This window comes from Macaca thibetana, chromosome 2 (assembly GCF_024542745.1).
Source record: "Macaca thibetana thibetana isolate TM-01 chromosome 2, ASM2454274v1, whole genome shotgun sequence".
Lineage (NCBI taxonomy): Eukaryota > Metazoa > Chordata > Mammalia > Primates > Cercopithecidae > Macaca > Macaca thibetana.
In genome coordinates, this window is record NC_065579.1 from 149,288,369 (window position 1) to 149,315,132 (window position 26,764).

The following is a 26,764-nucleotide window of genomic DNA, read 5'->3' on the forward strand; positions in this document are numbered from 1 at the left end:
TCCCATACTGATTGATGTTTAGATCATGTCTAAAGGCTTTTTTTCCTGCATATATGAGAATTTGAAATTGAAAATATACCTGTGCTCACCCTAACTGAACACTTAGGACCCATCACGCATCAGCATTACAGAGGAGAAGGCTGTGATGAGATCTTACTTAACCAGCTTCCAAGGTTTTATTAGTGATTTTTGCTCATTCTGAGTCACGTTGTACTTTCTTACAGTTAATGATAACATTATTCTAATAGTCTTTTCAAGATTATTTAAAAACAAAATATTTCATAATCTCTGGTGACCATTGTTTGCATTATCTTTTTTAAAAATTACTATTTAATTATGTTTTTAAAACTTATTTCTTTTGTTTTTGCCTCTTTTTTTTGAACTAGATCCTTACAATAAATGAGGATGGATCACTTGGTTTGAAAACCCCTAAATCTCACGTTTGTGAGCACTGCAATGCTGCCTTTAGAACGAACTATCACTTACAGAGACATGTCTTCATTCATACAGGTATTTCTTGAATTGAAATGGGCTTGTGGCCATTAAAGTTATTATCTTTGTTATTTTCATCTTCGTGTAAACGTCATTCATTCCTAAGACCACAGCTAATCTGGCATTCCAAATCAGAGATTTTGTAGGCCAGAATGTCAGAAGGAAACCAGGAAAAAATGTTGAGTGAGAAAACAATTAGCATGGATGTGTAAAATTAATTAAATAGTCTTAATTGGACACCTGTTTGGCTTAATGTGCTCCATTTAGCTAGAGAAATGATTAGAGAATGTATTATTAAAAGCCTGTTTGTCAGTGTTCATTTTTTGTGTATGCAAAATATCCAGGCAGAGTTTAAAACATGGATTTGGAAATCAAATATAAATAAATGATAGCTAAGATAATGAAGTTGTAGAGAACAGTATTAAAGATGGCAGACCTCTGGGTAAACAAACTAGACATGTAAGATGAAATGAGGAATAAAAACAGTTATAAGGGAGATTTGGTGAATTAGGAAAATAGTGTCCCAGAAGCTGGAAGAAGCTAGAATTCCAAGCAGGGTGTGACCAACAGTGCCAGTGCCCTAGGGAGGATAGAGGTTAGAGAACCGAGAAAAAAATCTTTGGAATAAATAGCAAGGAGATCACAAGTAGCTTTTCAGAAAACAGAGTATAAGGGTTAAACCACAAGTGGGCAGTGAAGAATCTGAGACTTAGAGTGGACTATTCTTTTAAGGAGGTGTAGTGAAAGGGAAGGAGAGAAAGTACTAAGGTAGAAGTGTTTCAGGACTGAAACAAGGTTTCTCAGCATAGAACAGTCCAGAGAATACTTTCCTTAAAAGGAAAAGCCCCAGCAGAGAGAGAAAGTTTGAAGAGACAAGATCTTTTTAAAAAGGGATGTTTAGAAAGTTCTGAAGGTTCTGAAGACAATATGTAAAAGGGCATAGATGGATGGTTAACTAGGGAGAAAACAGGATGGGCACACCTTCTTCCAAATAAAAAGAAAGATAATATGTTTAAGACACGTGAGAACCTGTAGAGTTCTTTCTTACCCCATGATTTTAAAATTTAATTTTAAATTGTTTTATTTATTTCCTTTTCCCCCCTTGAATATATAGATCAAATTTAATCTCATTTTTATGTGATTGTGAGAATATGAATTTTTAAATCCTGGGAAAAAAAATGGAGAGGAAATAAAATTCTGTTAATAACATCAAAAATTTGTATGGCTATTTTGTAATTTTCCAAAATTTGGGCATCTAAGATTTTTCTTTCCTCAGAAACAGTAACTAAAAACTGTTGTTTTATTCAGTAACTAATTTGTGGATGTGAAATTATTTTAAGGCGAAAAACCATTTCAATGTAGTCAATGTGACATGCGTTTCATACAGAAGTACCTGCTACAGAGACATGAGAAGATTCATACTGGTGAGTGTTAACCACCCTTACTAGGTTCATTAAAATGATTATTTCAGATGGAGGGAAGAATTTTTAATAAGTGGCAGTGACTTGCTGCCATTTCCATTGGTTTAGACTCTAAATCACAGGTTATCTTTTTTATCCCTTCAATAAATCAATGTTAACTGTTAAGACTTAACTTTAATGTCCAAGCCCAAGAAATTACTTTGAAATAGAGTTGCATAATAACCTAAAATATATGTTTAAAGTCACAAAAGGAAGGAAGATTTTCTGAAATTGCTATTTCCTTAGGTGTTTACTAAGCTTTAAGTTATCGTTCATTAGTCTGAGGTAGGAAGCGAATTCCTGACTACTGAAGCAGCAGTACAATTCATTCTCTTTCTTTGCATTTCGTGTATATACCTTACCCTATCAGTAAACATGTAATCTTAAAAAGTTGAGAATTACCGATTTCTCAGTCAAGTTATTAATGATTTAGAAATTAAATATTCTAGAGGATCATTATAAAGGAACACATACCTTAAAAACCTAAGTCTCATTTTAGAGCAAATATTTATTTGCATCTATTTTTGCCAGTGGTAAAACCAACTTTTATAAGTAACTTTGATTTAATAGTCTGTTGACTTAACCTTTGTTGCCTCTAAGCATGTTGAAAAGTGTTTCTTTAGAATTGATTTCCAGTGTTTTGCTTTTTGTGATGGAATAAAAGCAGAGTTGGTAAATTTGTATAACTTTGAATTTTGCATTTGAATAGAATTGAGAATTGTGATAATATGAGAATATTGGAAAAGTTCTTCATATTTTTCTGTTTTAAAAGTACTCAAGCAAGTACCTGCCCAGTGTTGTTATTTAGATGTGTTCTCATGGAACCTGCAGTATTTATGAAAGGACAGTTTGTCATATAGAAGCAACCTTTTCTGTCCGATAACTTTTTTTTTCAATTTTCTTTGCCCCTAAAAAGAAGCATGAATGTGTCTGATCTGCTTAAATAAAACTTCAGCCGGGCCGGGCGCGGTGGCTCACGCCTGTAATCTCAGCACTTTGGGAGGCAGAGGCGGGTGGATCACCTGAGGTCAGGAGTTCGATACCAGCCTGACCAACATGGAAGAAACCCCATCTCTACTAAAAATACAAAATTAGCCGGGCGTGGTGGCACGTGCCTGTAATCCCAGCTATTTGGGGGGCTGAGGCAGGAGAATCGCTTGAACCTGGGAGGCAGAGATTGCGGTGAGCCGAGATCGCGCCATTGCACTCCAGCCTGGGCAATAAAAGCGAAACTCTGTCTCCAAAAAAATAAATAAATAAATAAATAAAACAATAAAACTTTAACTGGGCAACACGTCTGTATGCTTGGATGTACTACTTTTTAACAATCATTTTGCACATTACTCATTTCAGTTTTTTAAGTAAATGTATTCATCTCTGTTAGAAGGGGCTATACAATGCACTATGGGAGAAAAAATTTATATTAGATTTTGTGTGACTTATAGCTAAATTTAAATTCCTATATAACAATAAAACCTGATCAGATAAAAATGAAAGTGATTATTTTTGTGTGTTCTTAATACCTGTTAGGGTTTGATATTTTACTCATTCATTCAACAAAAATTTATTGAGCATCCAGTGTTTTTCAGGCGCCAGAAATAAATAACATAAGGCAGTTTTTTTCTTTGCAGTTTACATTCTTGTGGGAAAATAGACGTGGAAAAACACACATATAAGCAAGCACAGTGCAGTTAAGTGTTCTAGAATTTTATACAAAATTCTGAAGATACTATTGTGCCCTGAGGAAGAGACACATGTGCTGTCTGTGAAAGTTACTTAGGGAAGGTGTCACAGAAAAGCTAAATGAGGCTAAGTTAAGAATATATGTGTGTGAGTGGGTGTGTATCTGAAAAAAATATTTTTGAAACAGTACTTACCTTTATTGCACTACGATATTTTGTGTGTGTGTGTATGAATTTTTTTTTTTTAAAGTGCTGGTCACAATTCTGTAATCAACTGCACTAGACCATGGGGAATCTTGGGATTTAAGCAGAGTATAATGGGTTGTTAATGTTTATTTAGAATTTACTAAGTACCAGAAAACTGTGTTAAATATCTCATTTCATCCTCACATTAATTGTGAAAGGCAGGAGTTATTACTATCCCCATTTTATAGATGAGGAGGTAGTAAGAAGTGCACAGAAGTTAAGGAACTTTCCCAAATGTGTATATCTAATAAATGATGGAACCAAGATTTCAGCTCAAGCCTCTGTGATTCCAGAGTACACATGTGAAATCACTGGCTATGCAGAATGGGACTAGAAGCAGAAAGTTATATTTGGGCCTTTTTGAGTTTTTCTTGCTCTGCTACTAAGCCAATTATGGCTTAGCTTTCCTATAGGTATAGTAGCATCTAAGAGCGGTAGAAGCAAAGGCTGGAGTTCTTATATTATAGAGAACAATGTAGAAGAAGATAAGGAGTTGAGAGGAACCAGGGCAAAGCAATCACTAGGGTTCCTTAACAAAGCAAAGTTCTTTTGAAGAGAGAATCAATTCTGCCCTATTGTTCCCTCCCCACTAGGTGGAACTGATATAAGGAGATAGTTTTCTCTTCTTTACTTCATATTCTTGATTCTTTTTGTAGATTCTTTTTAAAGGCAGTAAAATGTTTTTTGTTAAACCTATTTGGGAATATATATCTAGAACCACAAATAGGTCTCCATCATTTATTATTATGTTCTTACTGTTCTTTCATTTTCTAAATGGCTTTTATTTTTGGAGGAGGGTAGTGCCCTAAAGTTTGCCCACGTGAAGGCTTTCTTTCTCTGTAGGCCCTTAGTTTAGAAGAATACATTTAAATAGTTACAGCATTAAAAAAGATTTTCCATATTTCTATCCATTTTCTAATTGTCAAGTGAATAATGAGTCACCTAACTGACCCTCAAAGGTTGGTGAAAACCATCAGCCCTTAAAGGCTCCATTTTCCATACATCCTTCCTTCTCCCTTTAGGTCTCATTATACTGTCTCCTCCTGGTCCCTCAAGCCTCCAAGCCCGTTCTCTGCCCCTTTGCAACATGGTTAAAAATCATTACTCGCTTGGTAGCTATGGCCAACCATAAAGAAACCTGTGTCTTACTAAAACTAAGAACATAGTTGATTTGGTTTCAAAAGGTAAAATGTTTATTTAATTCCATTTCCTAAATTTGGGCTTGGCTATGAAATACCATTTTAGGGGAGTGTACTTTTTTATCCAAAGGCTGATCCCTGAAATTCTGGTTTAAGCTTTATTCCTTTAGATTAAGGCACTGAAAACTCACATTTTAAATACCCTCAGGACTGCTATTTTTGGCAATTATGGGAGCTTTACCTTTTTTGTGAATATTATCTTTTTTGTAAATATTACAGATCCTTTATTTAGGTGATGTTTTGGGTGTGCGAGGGAAGATGAGGACTTGAGGCTAAGGTTGAAGATAATTCTAATTGTTCATTTTGTTTAGGGCCAGAATTACTGATCAAGTGCATATCAAGGTTAAATATTTATCATCGCTGGCAGATTTCCTTGTGGATCAAGTACTTTTGTCTGACGTGCCCTTTCCTTGTCTAAGGTGCCTATTTTAAAAATGCATATATAGAATAAATGTTAGAATGGCATATATCCGTAGTTGTGTTATTTTCTTCTCACCCAATGAGCATTTTACTCTAAGAAACTTCCAGTCTTATCACCAAGAGGGATTGAAGAGTAAAAAACCTAAGTACCATTTTTAATTTTAGTTTTGTAAATTCCTCTAAATAGTAAGCCACAGAATACCTACCCTGATGTTCTGTTATACAAATTATGGTTGCTTTTTAGTTATGCCAGGTTTCATAATTTATTTTTTATTTTAATTAGTAAAAATGTTACGAAGCTATTTCTATAGGGAAGTTTTTATAAATGATTCTCCTCCTGGCGGAGTGCGGTGGCTCACACCGTAATCCCAGCACTTAGGGAGGCTGAGGCAGGCAGATCACGAGATCAGGAGTTTGAGAACAGCCTGGCCAACATAGTGAAACCCGATCTCTGCTAAAAATACAAAAATTAGCCGGATGTGGTGGCACAAGCCTTTAGTCCCAGTTACTCGGGAGGCTGAGGCAGGAGAATCATTTGAACCTGGGAGGCAGAGGTTGTGGTGAGCTGAGATTATGCCATTGCACTCCAGCCTGGGCAACAGAGCCAGACTTCATCTCAAAAAAAAAAAAGATTCTCCTCCCAAAAACAAAAGAAATTTTTGAAAAAACGAAATCACTCAGAATTATATATGTTCACTAGGTTTCTTTTTCCATAAGGTTCTTTTTTAAGCCTTTAGTTCTTAGATGTATACAGTTCTGTCTTTAAAAATACAAAAATACTGGAAAACCTGTCATCTAAGTTGGTGTTCTTCATGCCTAAAAATACAGCAGTCCTCTTTTCCTCTTTACTATGACTTTTATTCACAACTGCATTAAATAGCTGTATTAAATAGCTGAATAATAACGCACTTTTATTTTTGTAAACCAGTTGGGTTAATGGGATGGGGTTAGAGAGAATGTTGATTTACCCTTGACTAACGTAGCTTAACCCTTTTTATTTCCCTTAGTATGGTTCAGTTATTGATAAAAATTAGTTTTCTGCTCACGTTTTTCAAGCCCTAATTTATAGTTAATTAGCTTTAACAGAGAAGTCTTAAGAAAGAAAATGTTAAAGACCTACTTAGAGTTTAACTCTTAATTTGTGAGGATGAAGGAAATGAATACTGTTTGTATAACTGAGAATGTTGTGTGCACTGCAAGCTCCTGGCATTGTGATTGCTGAAGCCCAGACTGCACTGGCATGGACAGATCTTGCCAAGGAAGTATTAAGCAGAGAAGTATGGATTGCTGGGACTGACATTTTCTGCTTTAACAAAGCTTTCAGAAACCATTTTTTTAAAATCTGCAAAGCTGTTAATAATTCCTACTAAAAGATTGGTTATACATAAAACATACAAAAGCTTAACACTATATATCAAAATATCTCAGTAAAGACAATAAAAGAAATCATGTATATGTGTGTGTATATATGTATATAATTAAAGTATGGTGTAATTATATATATAAATTGATAAAAACCTGATATATGTATAAAAATATTAAACCATACTTACATTTTTTTTTGTTTAGGAGGATAGGAGAAGTCATCCAGAAGATTGATTCCATTTTATTATTATGTCTTACAACAGAAATATGGCAAATCAGAGGCTTTATAATAGTTGCGCAGTTTTCAATTAAGTGTGTATATTTTATGGATGAGTATCCCTACCCCTCAAATCTATATAGAATGTTCTTTGTTAGTTCATAGCAGCTATATTTAAAAAAGATGTTTAGCATTTGTTTTAACAAGTCTTTAACAAATTGAGACTTGGTTGAAGTGGTCTCATTCTTCTATATAGTCATTGAGTGAATGAACATGTGAATCCTGCGACTCACAGTTTGATGAAGCATATGTCAAATTTCCAACACAGTGGTGCAGACCTAGCTTTAGAATTTCATTGAAATAGACCAGACAAGATTCAGATTGGTGGCTTCATGGAAGAGATAGAATTTAAGTGACCCTAAGAGTGAATTTGATTTAGGCTTTGTAATCCATGTGTTGCATGGGAGTCAAGTGTCATCACAGCAACCATAGGTAGTAAAGCAAAGGCATGATGGAAGCCAGGACCAGAAGGAAAATCTACAGTGTACTGAGGGAAGTTGGGAATCGTTGAGCAAGAATAGGTAAACAGATACTCAGATAATAGATTCAGAAACACACACAGTTGAAGTTAAAACTGAGGCAGACAAGGCAAACACCCAGACACTTGAAGATGCTGGACAAGAGGCCAAGCAGTGTGTCATATATGCTGGCTTAGAAGAACCAGAAGGAGGCAGGTACTTCATTGTAGTTTAAAAAAAACTAGCAATTACTAAGAATTCATCATTATCATAAGCCTAGTGATACTCAAGTAAATTTATTGAGTACCTGTTCTCCACCAAGCACTGGTAACCCAATACATAAATTGTCTCACTTTATCCACACAACAGTCCTGTGAGGAGGGTACTGGTATTCCTGTTTTACAGATGAGGTTCAAAATGATTAAGTCACCTCCCTCAGTGTGTATAACTGGTAAATAACAATCTAGCTCTTCAAAGTTTGTGCCCTTAACCAATATGCTATTGAAAGGGTAGATCAAATACCAAGGAAATTTCGAAGTGACATCAACTTTTGGTTTTAACCAGGGAGATTTTTATTTTGTTCAGGTAAGGGCAAAGCCAGTCCTGGACCTGGCCTGTAACCTGTATGTATGTAGCCTTCTATGCTTCACTGAAAGGAAGTCTGTGGGTGGAGGGGTAAGACCGGATTTCACAATGGAGTGGGCAGAGACAAGATGTGCATGTAAATAGCCGTTCTGAGGAGAGCAGGAAGGACGGGGAGAGTGGGGGTGAGGAGATAAGTCTAGAAAGCTTGATTTTGGAATTGCATTGTCTAGCCTTGATGCTAAGCTAAGGAGTGTCAGATTTATCTTGTAAAGCATTATAAGATACCAAGGCATTTAACTGCCATGTTAAAAAAAATACTGTTTTGTGAGGAAAGATGGAAATTTGGAAAATATGTTACTGTTTTGTTAATCATAATATGAAAAAAATTGTATAATTAATATTTTTATGCAAAAATATTTAATCATAATTACAAATGTATTAATCAAATTTAGGTATTTAAATTTTTCTAAAACAAATGGAACAACATAGTTAAGCTTTAAGGAATGTAATATTACTTTAGTTTTGGTCATTTTGAGGAAGTAGGCAAAACTTAAATACTTTTTTTGTTTTCAGAGGTGAAGTCTCCCTCTGTTGCCTAGGCTGGAGTGCAGTGGCGTGATCATAGCTCACTGCAGCCTCTACCTCCTGGGCTCAAACAATCCTCCCGCCTTAGCTTCCTTGAGTTTCTGGGACTACAGGGGTGCACCAGCATGCCTGACTGAGGTTACTTTTGACAGTAGTTTCTTATTTTTCTTATTTGACCACAGTATGGTTTGATTTCCCCTTTTAAAATATTTTCAAAAACTGTAGAAAGTGTACTCTAAAACAAGATAAGTTTCTCTACTCTTTGACTTGTTAACCTGCCTTCCTTTAATGTAGGGCCCCTTGAAAAATTATTTTACATTCTACAGAAGATGAAACATTCGTTCAGTTGGGTCTCCATATAATGCTTTGTTTGATAAATCATTTCACACCATATTCTTTTGGAAAAATAATTACTTCTTTAAACTCAAACTCCCGAAGACCTCAGGATTTTTGAATATTGGAAGCATACCACCATGCCTGGGTAATCTTTTTTAATTTTTTGTATTTTTTTTTTTAGAGATGGGATCTCCCTATCTATCCCAGGCTGGTCTGGAACTCCTGGGCTCAAGCGATCCTCCCATTTTGGCCTCCCAGAGTGCTGGGATTATAGGCGTGAGCCACTGTGCCTAGCGTCAGTGTACATTTTTAATTATTCCAGAAAATATACTCCGGTAATTATACTATTTGCAATTATACTATTCCAGAAAGTATACTCTGGCAAATATACTAGGTAATTAAGTTTACTCTTAATTACCTAGGAGTGAATTGACAAGGTTGTAGGTTATTACAATTTTTTTTAGTTAAAATTTTTACTTTAGATTCAGGGGGTACATATACAAGTTTCTTACAAGGGGATATTGCACGATTCTGAGATTTGGGCTTCTATTGATCCTGTCACCCAATCAGTGAACCTAGTACCCAATAGGAAGTTTTTCAGGCCTTTCCCCCACTCCTCCTCCTCTTCCTTTTGGAGTCCCTAGTGTCTGTTGTTCCCATTTTTATGTCTGTATGTACCCAAGATTTAGCTACCACTTGTAAGTAGGAATATGTGTTACTTGGTTTTCTATTTTTTACGTTAACTCACTTAGGGTGATGGACTCTAGCTGCATCCATGTTGCTGCAAAAGACATGATTTTGCTCTTTTTATAGCTGTGTAGTATTCCATGGTGTATATGTACCCCATTTTCTTTATCCAGTCCACTGCTGATGGATACCTATGTTGATTGTGTGTCTTTGCTGTTGTGAATGGTACTGCCATAAACCTATGAGTGCATGTGTCATTCGGTAGAATTTTTTTTTTTTCTTTTGGGTATGTACCCAGTAATGGGATTGCTGGCTCAAATGGTAGTTCTATTTTTACTTCCTTGAGAAATCTCTAGACTGCTTTTCACAGTGGCTGAAATAATTCACATTTCTACCAATAGTGTATAAATGTTCCCTTTTCTGTGTAGTTTCACCAACATATGTTATTTTTTGACATTTTAGTAATAGCCCTTCTTAGGGGTGTGAGATAGTATGTCATTATGGTGTTCTTTTTTTGTTTGTTTGTTTAAGATGGTGTTGCTGTGTCACTTAGGCTGGTGTGCAATGGCATGATCTGGGCTCACTGCGGCCTTGACCTCCTAGGCTCAAGTGATCCTCCCACCTCAGGCTTCCGAGTAGCTGGGACTGCAGGTGCACACCACCACTCCCAGCTAATTTTTGCTTTTTGTAGAGACCAGGCTTCAACATGTTGCCCAGGCTGGTCTCAAATTGCTGGGCTCAAGTGATCCACCTACCTTAGCCTCCCAAAGTACTGAGATTACAGGAATGAGCCACTGTGCCTGGCCTTTTTCATATATTGACTGCTTGTATGTCTTATTTTGAGAAGTGTCTGTTCTCATGTCCTTTGACCAGTTTTTAATGGGGTTAATTGTTTTTTGCTTGTTGATTTAACTGCCTTACAGGTTCTAGATATTAGTTTCTTGTTGAATGCGTAGTTTGAGAATGTTTTCTCCCATTCTGTAGGTTGTCTGTTTACTCTGCTGATTCTTTTGCTATGCAGAAATGCTAGTTTCTTTAGGTGTCACTTGTCAGTTTTTGTTTTTGTTGCAGCTTTTTTGTAGATACCAGGTCTTGCCATGTTGCCTAGGCTGGTCTTGAACTCCTGGCCTCAAGCAGTCCTCTTACTTTGGCCTCCCAAAGTGCTAGGATTGCAGGTGTGAGCCACTGTGCCCTGCCTGTCAGTTTTCGTTGTTTTTGCAATTGCTGGACTTAGTCATAAATTCTTTGCCAAGGCTTATGTTTGGAAGGGTATTTCCTAGGTTTTCTTCCAGGATTTTTATCGTTTTATGTCTTACATTTAAGTCTTTAATTTGTCTTGCATTAATTTTTGCATATGGTGATAGGTAGGAGTCCAGTTTCATTCTTCCCGATATGGTTAGCTAGTTTCCGCTACTCCATTTATTAGGAGTCTTTTCCCCACTGATTATTTTTTGCCAACTTTCTTGAATATCAATTGGTTGTAGGTGCAGCTTTGTTTTCTGGATTCTCTGTTCTGTTCCATTGGTTTGTGTATCTAATTTTGTACCAGTACCATGCTGTTTTGGTTACTGTAGCCTGTAGTATAGTTTGAAGTCCTGGTTTTATTCTTTTTGGTTAGGATTGCTTTGGCTGTTGGGGCTGTCGTTTTGTTTGTTTGTTTGTTTTTTGTTTTTTGATTCTATATAAATTTTAGAATAGTTTTTTTCTATTTCTGTGAAAAATGACATTGGTAGTTTGATAGGGATGGTGGTGAATCTGTAGATTGCTTTGGGAAGTATGGACATTCTAATGGCATTGATTCCTTCTAGTTCATTAACATGGAACATTGTTTTCATTTGTTTATGTCATCTATGATTTCCTTCAGCAGTGTTTTGTAGTTCTTCTTATAGAGATCTTTCACCTTGGTTAGATGTATTTCTAGGGTATGGGGGGGTGTGTGTGTGTATGTGTTTGTGTGCGTCTAGTGTAAATGGGATTATGTTCATGATTTGTCTCTCAGCTGAATGTTGTTGGTGTATAGAAATGCTGTTGATTTTGTATTCTGAAACTTTATTGAAATTGTTTATCACGTCTAGGAGCCTTTTGGCAGAGTCTTTAGGGTTTTCTAGATACTGAATCATATGGTCAGCAAAGAGAGACGATTTGACTTTCTCTTTTCCTGTTTGGATGCCTTTTATTTCTTTCTCTTGCCTGATTGCTCTGGCTAGGACTTCCAGTACTGTGTTGAAGAGGAGTGATGAGAATGGGCGTCCTTGTCTTGTTCCAGTTCTTAGGGGGAATGTGTCCAGCTTTTGCTTGTTCAGCATAATGTTGATTGTGGTTTGTCATAGATACCTGTTATTATTGTGAGGTATGTTCCTTTGATGCTTAGTTTTTTAAGGATTTTTATAATGAAGGGATGTTGGATTTTATCAAAAGCTGTTTCTGTGTCTATTGAGCTGATCATATGATTATGTGATTTTTGTTTTTAATTCTGTTTATTTGGGGAATCACATTCATTGATTTGCATATGGTGAGCCAGCTTTGCATCCCGGGAATAAAGCATACTTGATCAAACTGAATTAACTTTTTGTTGTACTCCTAGATTCAGTTTACTAGTATTTTGTTCTGGATTTTTGCATCTATTTCCATCAGGGATGCTGGCCTTTAGTGTTTTTTTTTTTTTCTCATTGTGTCTTTGCCAGATTTTGGTATCAGGATGATACTGGTTTCGTAGAATGAGTTAGGGAGGAATCCCTTCTCCTTGATTTTTTGGAATAGTTTCAGTAGGACTGGTACCAGCTGTCTTTTGTACATTTGGTAGAATTCAGCTGTGAATCCATCTGGTCCAGGGCTTTCCCCCCGCCCCCTGGTTGGTGTGTTTTTTATTAGTGATTTAATTTTGAAACTCCTTATTGATCTATTCAAGATTTGAATTTTTTCCTGATTCAATCTTGGGAGGTTGTGTGTTTATAAGAATTTAACTGTATTCTCTAGATTTTCTAGTTTTTGTGTATAGGGGTGTTCGTAATAATCTCCTTGGAGCTTTTGTATTTCTGTGGGATTAGTTGTAATGTCACTTTTGTTGTTTCTAATTGTGCTTACTTGAATTTTTTCCTTTGTTAATCTAGCTAGTGGTCTGTTAGTCTTGTTTATCCTTTCAAAAAACCAACTTTTTGTTTTGTTGATTCTTTGTATGGTTTTGGGGTCTCAGTTTCATTTAGTTCTACTCTGTTTTATTCCTTTAGCCTTGGGATTAGTTTGTTCTTGTTTTTCTAATTCCTTTAGGTGTGATGTTACATTGTTAATTTGAAATCTTTCTGTCCTCTTGATATGGGAGTTTAATGCTATAAACTTTCCTCTTAATACTGCTTTTGCTGCATTCTATAGATTTTGGTAGGTTGTGTCTCTTGTTTTCATTTGTTTCAAAGAATATTTTGATTTCTGCCTTAATTTGATTGTTTATCCAAAAGTCATTCAGGAGCAAGTTGTTTAGTTTCTAGTAATTATGTGGTTTTGAGGGTTCTTCTTGGTATTGATACCTATTTTTATTCCACTGTGGTCTGAGAATGTGCTTGGTAGGACTTCCATTTTTTTGAATTTATTGAGACTTGATTTATGGCCCAGCATGAGGTTGATCTTAGAGTATGTTCTGTGTGCAAATGAGAAAAATGTATTTTCTGTGGTTGTTGGGTAGAGTATTCTGTAGAGGTCTATTAGGTCCAGTTGGTCAAGTGAGAAATCAGACACTTGTCCAGAATTTCTGTGTTAGTTTTCTGCCTCATTTAATGCTGTCAGTGGGATGTTGAAGTCTCCCACTATTGTATGGCTGTATACATCTTTTCCTAGGTTTAGACATATTTGCTTTATGAATCTAGGTGCTCCAGTTTTAGATGCGTATATATTTAGGATAGCTAAGTCTTTTTATTGAATTGAATCCTTTGTCATTATAAAATGACCTTCTTTGTCTTTTTTTACTGTTGGTTTAAAGTCTGTTTTATCTGATACAAGAATAATGACCCCTACTCTTTCTTGTTTTACATTTGTGTGATTAGTTAAAATTAAAGAGACAAATGCATTCATGAAAAAAACAAAATGACTGCAAACACGAAAAGAACAACCTATTTGTTGCTGTTTGAAGACCCACAGTATTCTATATGGGCCTATTGTACTTATATAATGGAGGAACTCTACCTTAAAAATCATATATATTCTTTCCCACTTCATCTCTCTTCACCTTAAAAATCAGTCATATATGGTCTTGCCCACTTCACCAACCTTTGAGTTCTTTATCAATGGATAGAGGGGGAGGACATGGAGTTTGATCCACTGTGACTCTAGAGTCCTGAGAAAGTCCAACTTTATCCCAATAGAAAAATCTTGTGCTCTACCTGTTCTTCAGACATTTTGTTTTCTTAAATGATGTTTAGGAGAAATAGACAGTGGACCTATAGGAACCTGAAAGGTATTATTTTAAAATGTTATGATTCTGTGACAGATCCAAAGGGGTTTGGCTTATGCAGAAACCTTCAACAGAAATACTAGAGACAGGCTGGGAAACTTTTGAAGTGCTGTTGTTAAGAAGATGAGATACCAGGCAAGGCTGAAGAAGCTCTTGATTGTTACAGGATGGGTGGAAGCTGGCTACTAAAAGCAATACTTGATGCTATGCTTTAATCATCCAGACTTCTGCTAGATTATTTAATAGGAGAATTTGCTCAATGTCTAACATTATCTAGGCCTTTTCTGACATTAAAAAGTAAAATATTGCAGCAAAAAAATAAGTAGTAGTAACAGACTGTCTTAGCAGAATAGAAGTATATTTGTTCATTTCCCCCCTTGTATTTTACGTGATATTTTGTATTTGAAAGCTGTTCTTGGAATATTGTGTGTAAACTTGAAGTTTACATGAAATCATTACTCTTTTGAACTGAGAGTTAAAGCTACTTACTCTATAACAGTCTGGATATATTTGCTCATCAGTGTTTGCATTGTAGATCTAATTAATTAGCTATTAAATTTTTTTCCCCTGAAGGAAACTAACTTCTGAAACTAATCTCAGTCTCTCTTTCCCCTGCCTCATTGAAATGATTGTTTTATAATGAGATTTCTTAGGAATACTACTATCATACTCTAGCAAAGTATATTTTATTAAGTGATAAGGGTCTGAAAAAGACCTTAAGACTGAAAATGGAATGAAATGGACATGAAAGACATTTCAGAGGAAGAATAATTACAGGTGAAATTTAATAGTAGTATAAACAGAAGAAATTGGAGTGAAACTAATATAGGAGAATGGCTTTTAAACTTTTTTTGATGGAACTCTGATTCTCAAATGAAATCCTACATGGTATCAACATCAATAGTCAATTAAAAAACAAAGCAGATGATTTCAAGTGGCTTTCCTTGGCTATTGATGAGTTGACAGATGGTACCAATTACTATGATCTGTTTCTACCCACTTCTGACACCAAATGTGTGGGTTTTTCCTCATACCAACAAACACTTCTCCAACTCTGGACACCAGCCGGTGTCCTATTATACAGTTTAATTAAATGCTGACACTAACTACTTGGAGTTAGCATCAGATCCTACAAGTTAAGGGCTCAGTCCCACAAGGCTGCCCCCTGTTCAGATGCCAATCACAAGTTTAGGCCTCTTGTACTTCTGACCAACTGGCTATAAATCACAGGGGGAGGGAGTTTGAATAATTTGCTATAACAGTTTACAGAACCCAGGAAAGCACTTTACTTACATTTACCATTTTATTATAAAGGATACAGATGAACAGCCAGATGAAGAGGGTCCACAGGACAAGGTCTGGAAGGGTCCCAGGTACCGGAGCTTCTGTCTTGTGGATTTAGGGTGTGCCACCATCCTGGCACTTGAATGTGTTCACCAACCCAGAAGCTCTCAATACCTCATTACTTAGGGACTTTTATGGAGGTTAGTAATGTAGGCATGATGGATTGATCATTAACTCAGTTTCTAGCCCTTTTTCCGTTCCTGGAGGTTGAGGAGAATGGGGCTGAAATTTCTAGGCTTCTACTCAAGGCCTTGTCTTTCTGGTGACCAGCCCCTATCCTGAAGCTATCTAGGGTCCCAGAAAGAGTCTCCTCATTAGAATAAAAGAGGCTCCTATCACCCAGGAAATTCCTAGGGTTTTAGGAGTTCTGTGTCAGGAACAAAAGACGCTCCTATCACTCAGGAAATGGAAAGGATTTTAGGAGCTCTGTCAGGAATCAGGGACAAAGACCAAATACTAGAACAAAAGATGCTTTTATCACCCCAATCATTCAGGAAATTACTAGAGTTTTAGGAGCTCTTTGTCTGGACCTGGGGACAAAAATTGAATGTATATTTCTTTTTCTTTTTTTGAGACGGAGTCTTTCTCTTATTTCCCAGGCTGGAGTGCAGTGGCACAATCTCGACTCACTGCAACCTCAGCCTCCCAGGTTCATGTGATTCTCCTGCCCCAGCCTCCTGAGTAGCTGGGATTACAGGTGCATGCTACCACGCCTGACTAATTTTTGTATCTGTAGTAGAGACAGGGTTCCGCCATGTTGGCCAGGCTAGTCTTGAACTCCTCACCTCAGGTGACCCACCCGCCTTGGCCTCCCAAAGTCCTGGGATTACAGGCAGAGCCACCGTGCCCAGCCTAAATATACATTTCTTCTTATACTACAATATTACACTGTTATTTATTCAAGAAGTCAATACAAGGTTTGAAGTGACTGAAGAATTCGTCTCTGTGCAAGAACCATAGGCAAGAATAGTTTCAAAATGGAATTATACACTTTAAATGGATAAATGGAATGGTATGCAACTTAAATGTCAAGGTGTTTTCAAAAAAATGAATATTTTAAAGAACTTGACAAAACATTATTTTAATATAAACTGAAGTGGATCTGCTAAGTTGTGTTACAGCGAATGATGGGGAAAAAAAATACATGTGGAACAGAATAGTTTAGTTGGACTAATTTACGAAGCTTGAGAAATAATACAAAGCATTTAAAGTTTATGGCCTTTCATGGTAGTATTTGTGACCAGTACTTTGTGAGAAACATTTGAATACATTATGTGTCATTGAACCAATAGTGTGAATAGTGAACTTCATTTGCTCTGGTGGACTTAACTGTTATCAATGTTCTGTGAATTTCTGTCAGCTATGGAAGCTGAATGTTCTGACTTACTCTACTGTATAGCAGTTTAATATCTTAGAAGTGGTAAAGTCTTATTGGGAGCTTTTGAATGTAAAGCCAAAATTAAACTTTTTCTGAATTAATAGCACCAGTCTCAATCACTGAAGAATAGCTTTGGAAATTAGCTTTTGCTGAAGACTTGAAAATGTTTCTTAATAAATTCAGTCTGTTATTACAAGGGAAACCAGTGTCTATATGTAAAATTTCTCCCATGATAAAGTTATCTTGACAGTACCTGATATTGAATCACAAAATGCTGCTTTATGTACTTCCTGTGATATAAGTTAGAACAAGAAGCAAAATCTCCATTCCCACACAAATAGGCAGTGGATATATTTTCCAAGCTCAAACTACAATTTCATCAGATTTTGGACCTTGATGCAAGTGCAAAGAGAATTTTCATATTTCAGAATCCACTTAATTCTGCAACTCTACCTACTCTTTAATTGGGAGTAATTAATCTCCAGTGTAATACATGATAAAAGGCAAATATCAGGGATCTAATAAAATTTTTTGTAAATGCCTTCTAAGTGGTAAATAATGCTTGCTAAAATAACGTTTTCATGGATTGTTATCAGTATGTCTTTGTGACAAGATGGTTTCAAAGATGAAATGCATAAAATCTCATTGCAGATCAGCATTAACATACATTTACAATGGACTTTAATGATAGGGAATGCTAATTTTGAAGCCCTATAAAAGAGAATTCCAGTGTTTTCATTAGTAGACCTGTATGGTGAAAAGTTACGCATTGTTATTAGAGTTTGCACTTCATTAATAAAATTGTTGTGGAAATTGTTTTCTCTCTTATTACATGAGTTTGTATACAGTATCCTTGATATTTATCTTTTGGTCTACAAAGCTTAATATTATTTAATGTGTGGCCCTTTGTGTTAAAAAAGAAAAAGAGAAAAATAGCTTGTCAACCCCGTCAGGTTATTTTGAATGCCCCACCCTCTCAGTTCTTAGATCTCTGTTTTGTTGGTGACGCTGTCATTTATTCTTCCTCTGTCATAGTCATACTTTAGACCATTGCTCACCAAGCTTTAGTCTTCCTGTGAATTTAGTTTCTTATTTCCCAGACACACTCTCCTATCATTCCTCCTCATGTCATTTAGTGCTTAGGTTTCAACAATCCTTCGTCTTCAGGAGGACTCACAGTCCAGTGATTCTACCTCCTTTTCACTATCCCTCTTTTTCCTTGTATCTTCATTTTCCTTATTTAATTTAAATTGTCATCATTTATCATATTCACTCCCTTGCTTACATTCATACCCTTGCCCTCTCATACATAGTACTTAAGTTGGCTAAATTACAGCCGTAAGTAAATTTAATGATCTTTTTATTCACTTGACTGTTTTACTCCAACAGAAAGCCACAGTGAATTAGGGTCACTTTAGATTTTAAGTGGACCCATAATGACTTCTGGAAATGATTTCCTTAGTCCTTTCATTCTCCTGCTCATCCAGATTGGATCTTTAGTTCAAACAATGGGCCAGCTCCACCTGTCTATTGTCGTGATTCAAATTTTATTGGAACGGAGCCATACCAGTTCCTTAATGTATTATCTGTGGCTACACAGCAAAGTTGAGTAGTTGTGACAGAGATCATATGGCCCCATGAAAGCCTAAAGTATTTACTGTGTGGCCCTTTTAAAAACTTATCTTTCTCCTAAACAGATGTTTCATACATTCTCCTTTCCATAAACCTCCGACACTTCCCTAACCCTGTATCAATCACTGAGCAAATTGAAGTCATCAGACGAGAAGTTCAGTAAGTTTTTAGTGCATCTGCTTATCAATAAATCAGGAAGTTTTGATCTTTTAGAGAAAGATGGGCAAATGTTAATTTATTTTATTTTGCAAAAAAGCTGAGGATTTTTTCCAGTGTTTTGTTTAGATATGTTTAGATATACATAGGTAGTTTAAATCTTCCTTTTCCATGAAGGGAAATATGTGTTGTTGATCTCAGACTTCTTTTAACATACAATTTACGTACAATAAGCTTTACCATTTTTAGTGTATAGTTTTGTGAGTGTTGACAGTTTCATAACTACTACCACAATCAAGATACAGACTAGTTCTGTCACTCCCCGGGAGTCCCTTGTACTTTTTGAAGTGAGCCCCTCTCCTACCAACATCCTGTGACAAACACTGGTAAGATTTTTGTCTCTGTAGTTTGGCCTCTTCCAGAACATCATATAAATTGAATTATATGGTATGTAGCCTTTTGAATCTGACTTCACTTAGTATAGTGCATTTGAAAGTCATCTGTGTTGATGCACCAATAATTCATTGCTGTTCATTGCTGAGTAGTATTCCACTGGGAAAATACCTTGGAGTGATATTGCTGGGTCATATGATAAATGGACAGGCATACCTCATTTTATTGCACTTCACTTTACTGCAGTTTGCAAATTATAGTTTTTTTTTTTTTAATTGAAGGTTTATGGCAACCCTGTGTTGAGCGTCTTATCAGCACCATGTTTCCAGCAGCATGCGTTCACTTTCTGTCTCTGTGTCACATTTTGATAATTCTTTCAATATTTCAAACCTTTTCAGTGTTATTTTATCTGTTGTGGTGATCTGTGATGGGTGATCTTTGATGTTACTATTGTGATTGTTTTGGGGCACCACAAACTGTGCCCATGTAAGACAGCGAACTTAATGGATAAATGTTGTGTGTGTTTCAGCTGCTCCACCAACTGGCTATTCCCTCATTTCTCTGCCTCTACTGTGACCCCATTTCCAGAGATACTACAATATTGAAATTAAGCCAGTTAACCCTATAGTGGCCTCTAAGTGTGCAAGTGAAAGGAAGATTCACACACCTCTCGCTTGAAGTCAAAAGCTAGAAATGATTAAGCTTAGTGAGGAAGACATGTTGAAAGCCAAGAGAGGCTGAAAAGCGAGGCCTCTTGTGCCAGGAAGCCAAGTTGTGAGTGCAAAGGAAAAAGTTCTTAAAGGAAATTAAAAGTGCTACTGTAGCCTCCACCTCTCAGGTTCAAGCGATTCTCCTGCCTCAGCCTCCCACATAGCTGGGATTACAGGTGCCCGCCACCATGCCCAGCTAATTTTCGTACTTTTAGTAGAGATGGGGTTTCACCGTGTCGGCCAGGCTGATCTCGAACTCCTGACCTCAAGTGATCTGCCCTCCTCAGCCTCCAAAGTGCTGAGGTTACAGGTATGAGCCACCACACCCAGTGCAATAAAGTATTTTTAAATTGTGATATGTATGTTTGTTTTATTTGGACGTAATGCTATTTTACACTTAATAGGCTATAGTATAATGTAAACATAACTTTTACATGTTTTGCATGCACTGAGAAACAAAAAAATTTGTGTGACTTGCTTTATTGTGATGTTAGCTTTATTATGGTTGTTTGGAACTGAACCTGCAATATCTCCAAGGTATGCCTGTATGTTTAATGTTGTGAAAAATCACCATAGCATTTTCCAAAGGAACTATACCATTTTACATCTCCACAGTATCTTATGAGATTTCCGGTTGATCTGTGTCCTTGACAGCACTTGGCACTGCTATATTTCATTTTAGTCATTCTAATAAGTGTGTGCTAGTATCTCGTGGTTTTACTATAAGGACCTAACATGTTGAACATTTTTTTATGTGCTTATTTGTATATTGGGGGGTAGAGGAATAATGTGTCTGTTCAGCTATTTTATGCATTTAAAAAATTGGATTGTTTCTTTCCTTATTGTTGATTTTTGAGAGTTTTTCATTTATTAGATATGTGATTTGCAATTTTTTTCCCATAGGTTGTTTTTCAAATTGATGAAGTGTTTTTTTTCTCAAAAGGCCTCTTAGTATTTCCCAAGATATAACATCATGTTTAATTTTATTTTTCTGTGTGATGTACTATTAACTTCATATTTCTAACTGTAATACAAAATAAAAAGCAAAAAGGTAATGAGTTTACATTAACATATTTTTTTGAAATAGTCAGAAATTCAAAACCAAAAATTTGGCATATCAGTTAGATTTAATTTTTCTCTGCTGAGTTTGGAGCCTAAGTTTTATTATATATTTTAAAGAACATTATGAATTTTAAAATATTCAGTGGGTAATGTAAATATTCTCATATAACATCTGTTTCTTAAAAAATGGGTTAGACTGTATAAGTAAAATAAAATATTTAAAATAAAAGTTCGCTACCAAACAGAAACACTAAAAGATTTAACTTACATCATATGGGTAATAAATTACATTTGGAAGATATCTTTAACATATGATTAATTTGTATTTATTCTTACTAATTTTCAGATTCATGCTTTGCTTGTAACAATTAAAATGTAGTTACAGCCAGGCACGGTGGTGCACACCTGTAGAGCCAGCTACCTGGGAGGCTACGGTGGGAGAATCACATGAGCGATTATTGAAGCTGGGTGATAGATGAGTGAGGGATCTTTATGAATTCTCTACTTTTGCGTATGTTTGAAAAGATCCGTAATGATAATTAACATAAACTGTAGGAATAGAAAGCAGACAGTTTGTTCCTGGAGGGGGATGACAGAGAGGAGCAGGAGAAAGGAAATATAGAGAATAAAAGGAATAGAAAGCAGACAATTTGTTCCTGGAGGGGGATGACAGAGAGGAGCAGGAGAAAGGAAATACAGAGAATAAAAGGAAATATTGTGGTTTAAGATAAATGTATTGTCTTGATTGTGATGATGCTTTCAGAACTAACCAAATAGTCAAATAGTGCAAAAAACAGAAATAAACAAACAATAAAACCAGAAAACTTAGGTTCAACTCATTCCAACTGCTGTCATCTACCTGGAAGAAGACCAGACACTGGTAACAACTTAATACTTGCTAAACGAATTAATGACTGGGGTGCCATTTGGCATATTATTGGTCTGCATTTTTTTAACTATAGAAAATATTGAGCATTAGTTTCTTATAGGTAAGTTACAGATTATTTTAAAGAAGTATGTACATGTAATCAGAGGTCCACACTCGGGGATGCTCTGAGATAAAGTATCTCAGATGGATAAGGCACTGAAGCAGCTTTTCTGGAGATGAAAGGCAGCCAGCCAGAGTTCATTCCCAGGCTTGGGGTATTAGCATCATGACCGGGGCAAAACTTTCATCACCTGGTGAGGATAATTTATTCCTCTCCCTAGCCTCATCAAGGTGTAATTGACAAATGGAAATTGTATATATTTAAGGTATACAACATGATGTTTTGATATATGTATACATTGTGAAGTGATTGTCACAGTCAAACTAACATAACCGTCACTTCACATAACAATCTTGTGTGTGTGTGGTGAGAACACTTAAGATTTACTCTCAGCAATTCCATGTGTACAAATTATTAACTGTAGGTCCCATGCTATATATCTCCAGAACTAACTCATCTTACAACTGAAAGTTTGTAACCTTTGACCAAAATCCACCCATTCCCCCTTACCCCAGCTCCTGGTGACTACTGTTCTACTCTCTGTTTTTTGAGTTCTGTCTCTTTAGATTCCATGTATAAATGACATCATGGGTGTTTATCTCTCTGTGTCTGGCTTATTTCAACTAACATAATATCCTCCATGTTCATCCATATTGTCACAAATGACAGGCTTTCCTTTTTTAAGCTGAATAATTCATTATGTACACACACCCCCCCCCCACATTTTCTTTATCCATTTATCCACTGACAGACACTTGGGTTGTTTCTGTATGTTGCCTATTGTGAATAATGCTACAGTGGCTGGGCTCGGTGACTCATGCCTGTAATCCTAGCACTTTGGGAGGCTGAGGCAGGTGGATCACCTGAGGTCAGGAGTTTGAGACCAGCCTGACCAACATAGTGAAACCCCGTCTCTACTAAAAATACAAAAAATTAGCTGGGCATGGTGGCAGACACCTGTAATTCCAGCTACTAGGGAGGCTGAGGCAGGAGAATCTCTTGAACCTGGGAGGCAGAGGTTGCAGTGAGCTGAGATCGTGCCATTGCACTCCAGCCTGGGGGACGAGTGAAACTCTGTCTCAAAAAAAAAAAAAAAAAAAAGCTACAGTGAACATTCAGATATCTCTTTAAGGTAATGATTTCAGTTCCTTTGGATATATACCCAGAAATGAAATTACTGGATCATATGGTAGTTCTATTTTTAGTTTTTTTGTTAAGAGACCTACATACTGTTTTCCATAATGGCTCCATCAGTTTACAATCTCGGCAACAGTGTGCAGTGGTTTCTTTTCTTCACATCTTCACCAACATTTGTTACCATTTGACTTTTTGATAATAGCCATCCTAACAGGTATGACATGACATCTCAAGCTTTTGACTTGCATTTCCCTGATTATTTGTGATGTTGAGTACATTTTTATATGCATGTTGGAAAAATGCATGTCTTTGGAAAAATGTATATTCAGGTCCTTTGCCTATTTTAAAATTAGGCTATTTGTGGGTTTGTGCTATTAAGTTGTATGAGTTTCTTATGCATTTTGGATATTAGCTTCTTTTCTTGATGGATATATGACTTGCAAAGGTTTTTTCCCATTCTGTAGGTTATCTTTTCATTTTGTTGAGCGTGCTGAAACTTTTCAGTTTGACGTCCTAATCATTTATTTTTGCTTTATTTGCTTATGGTTTTGTTGTCATATCTACAAAATCATTACCAAGACCATGTCAAGGAGCTTTCCCTCATGCTTTCTTCAAGGATTTTTATGGTTTCAGGTCTTACATTTAAGTCTTTAATCCTTCTTGAGCTGTTTTTTTGTGTATGGTGTACAAGAATAGAGATTTTAAGCTTTAAAGACAGAAATAAGACAGGTATTCTAGATTGAAATGCAAATTACACTTGCATTTTAAAGATGATACTTTAAGAAATAGAGCTCTTGTAGCAGAACACTTCGTGTTCCTGGAGTCTGTAGTGCTTGTTTATTCTCTTTAGATATTTAATTGACAGCCAAATCCAGAAGAGATAGCTGCTGAATTTGTCACTAATTCTGAGTCTGACTCTCATTTCTTTGCATAAAAGTAGTGTTATTGCTCCGTGCTCAAATTAGAGCACCTAAACCATGTTTCTGAAATACAGTGTATATGAAATTAAAGTGTAAGGTACAGCTAGTATTAAAAAAGCAAATCATTTTATTGTGGCAGAATAATAGTGGCATCGTACGGGTGGGCAAAAAGCCACAGGACCCTGATTAGGAAAATGATTTTAGTCATGAAAAAAGTATGCTTTCTGAGAGAATGGTCCTTCATCTTTTATACCCTAGTTAATTTTTTTAAAAGGGAAGAAAGCTGATGTGCATTTTTACAGTTTTATATGCAGAGTAAGCTGATGACAAGGGGCTTCTTTTAAGGGGACTCAACATAGAGTCATCTGACTTGGTAAGTCCATTATGGGCTTAATGTAGCCTTCACTGTTGAGCTTTTATTATAGGGCACTTGTTTTCAAGAGGTAGCTGGAAACTGGGGGCTTATATCAAGGTCAGAAATAGACATGACTAATTTAAAATGTTAGAAGTCAGGATACTTTTTAGTAAACATTGTTTTTTAAAATCTGTTGTACGTTTTGGGATTCTAACTCATTTGTGTTTGGTAGGAATTCACTGGTGCCTACATGTCCAGCCATTTTACTGATTTTACATGTGTCATATTTAGATGGTGTTTACAGTAACTGCTATTGCTTTAATTTAGGTCTTGTACTGCCTAGGTGCCATCATTGGAACATCAGTTATTTAGTGTTAATATGCTTAGATGCTATGCTAGTACCAGTTGTGTACTGACTATATAACTGGCTGATAGAAAAGTGAGATGTGGAAGTGTCATAAATGTATGGTGTTCAGCTTATTTTGGAATTAGGACAATGGTTTGTTTGTTTTGTTTTTTATTTTTCATGTATGCTTCCTAGACCAACTCTCAGATACTTAATTTGTGAACAGGGCTTCCTTAGGATGTTGCTCTTACTAGAGGTAATTGATCAGTTTTCATTGATGGCTCCTTCATAAAGTGGAAGTTTAAAACCTAAGCTATGGAAGCCACGAAACGGTTTCCCTCAGCCAGTCGTGGTGGATCGCACATGTAATCCCAGCACTTTGGGAGGGCGAGACAGGCAGATCACATGAGGTCAGGAGCCAGGCAACATGGTGAAACCCTGTCTCTACTGAAAATACAAAAAAATTAGCCTGGCCTGGTGGTGGGTGCCTGTAATCCCAGCTACGCAGGAGGCTGAGGCATGAGAATCACTTGAACCCAGGAGGCAGAGGTTGTGGTGAGCTGAGGTTGCACCACTGCACTCTAGCCTGTTTAACAGAGTGAGAGTCCGTCTCAAAAAAAAAAAAAAGTTTTCCGCCTCTCATTTGCTGTTTCATCCTAAGGAACTTGAGAAATAGACTACTTTAAATATTACAGTGTATATAAATGTGTAATTTCATAGCTCTGCAGAAGAAAACCCAGAAAAAAGGAAGAATTTTTTAAACTTTCTTTTTGGGGAAGGAAAGTTTTTATTATCTCTTATTGTAATCTGTTATTTACAAAATGGGCAAACATTGCCAATCTTTCTGAAGTTTGAAATGCAGAATTTGAAGTTTCTCACGGCCCTGCATTCTAGTGAAAGAAAACCATTCTATACTAGAAAGGTGTTATTTTAAAAGTTTGATACCCAGAAAAATTACTTATTTCATTAGGTACCTTAATGCCTTTGAGTTTTTTGTCAGTTTGATTTAACTGACATTGACATGTCTTTGTGTTAGTGTTGCAGCTTCTCAGGTTTTATATCTTACTTCATTGGTTGTAATTTAGTCTCAGATTTCCTATATGATGTAATTTCCTGCATAGTATATGAGTTCTACTTAGCGTGATAAATGATCTTTCTAACCTTCTGGAAGGACTATATACCAAAGATATTCTGATATTTTCTAAAGTTTTAAGGAAAATTATTGGGTATGTGGTTATTAGTCCATGGATTTATTTTAGTAATTGTCATTGTTACACCTTTTCTCAAGTTTATTGTTCAGCTTAAGGATATTTTCATTTAGGATATATAGCCCAGACACTGGGTTATAATTATAATCAATATGTAAGTATGGCAGTAATCATTTTTTATCAACCTCATCATTCCTGTTCTTAATAGTTAACATTTTTTGAGCTGTTACACTACTGTGCTAGGCTTCATTCTTAAATTACTACTTCGCATTAGTTATCTCATTTAACATTTGGGTCTGAGGTATATTCTATTAATATTTCCATTTTGCAGGTGAGAATATAAAGTCCTCGAAGTTTAAATACATGCTTATTTCTCACAATAAGAAATGCTGAGACCAGCATTAAAACTCAGCTCATCTGGCTGTAGAACCTGTACTCTTAAGTACTATTTTATATTGCATCACATAATGTACATGATCTTTTTTGGTTAGGGTAATATTTATGATGCTTGTAAATTTTATTGTCTATGCTTTGTAATGATTTATTAAATATGGATGTTTCCTTTTGTTATCAAGTATGTATTACTATGCCATGTGAACTTTGTCATAGTTTCATTTTAAGTATTTTTCACCCAGATTTTATGAAGACCCTTTATTATTAAAATAATTTCCATATACATTCTGATTAATACAACAGTGGCTACCATTTTTTGAGTATTAAGTGCTTTACATTTGCTGTCATAACAAAGAATTGATTTGGGTAAGTTTTGTAGAAAAAATTTAGCAGAAAATGATTATAGAGGTAAGAAAAAAGCATGGTAGTTTAGGAATCGAAAGAAAGCCACTTTGATTAGAGCTCAGAAAGCAGAGTGGGGAATTGTGAAGAAAGGTCAGACACAAGA

The 26,764-nt window shown here is 36.0% G+C and overlaps 1 protein-coding gene across 10 annotated transcripts in view; it reads left to right on the plus strand.

The window, feature by feature from the left end:
* ZNF148 (zinc finger protein 148) overlaps positions 1-26,764 on the plus strand; it is a 141,495-nt gene that overhangs the window by 94,962 nt on the left and 19,769 nt on the right. For 7 of the 10 annotated variants that reach the window (XM_050781638.1, XM_050781636.1, XM_050781641.1 and 4 more), the window contains 2 exons: positions 387-510; positions 1,833-1,916. In XM_050781638.1, the coding sequence (XP_050637595.1) occupies positions 387-510; positions 1,833-1,916 (208 nt within the window). The other 3 variants (XM_050781643.1, XM_050781645.1, XM_050781644.1) reach the window with 3 other exon arrangements.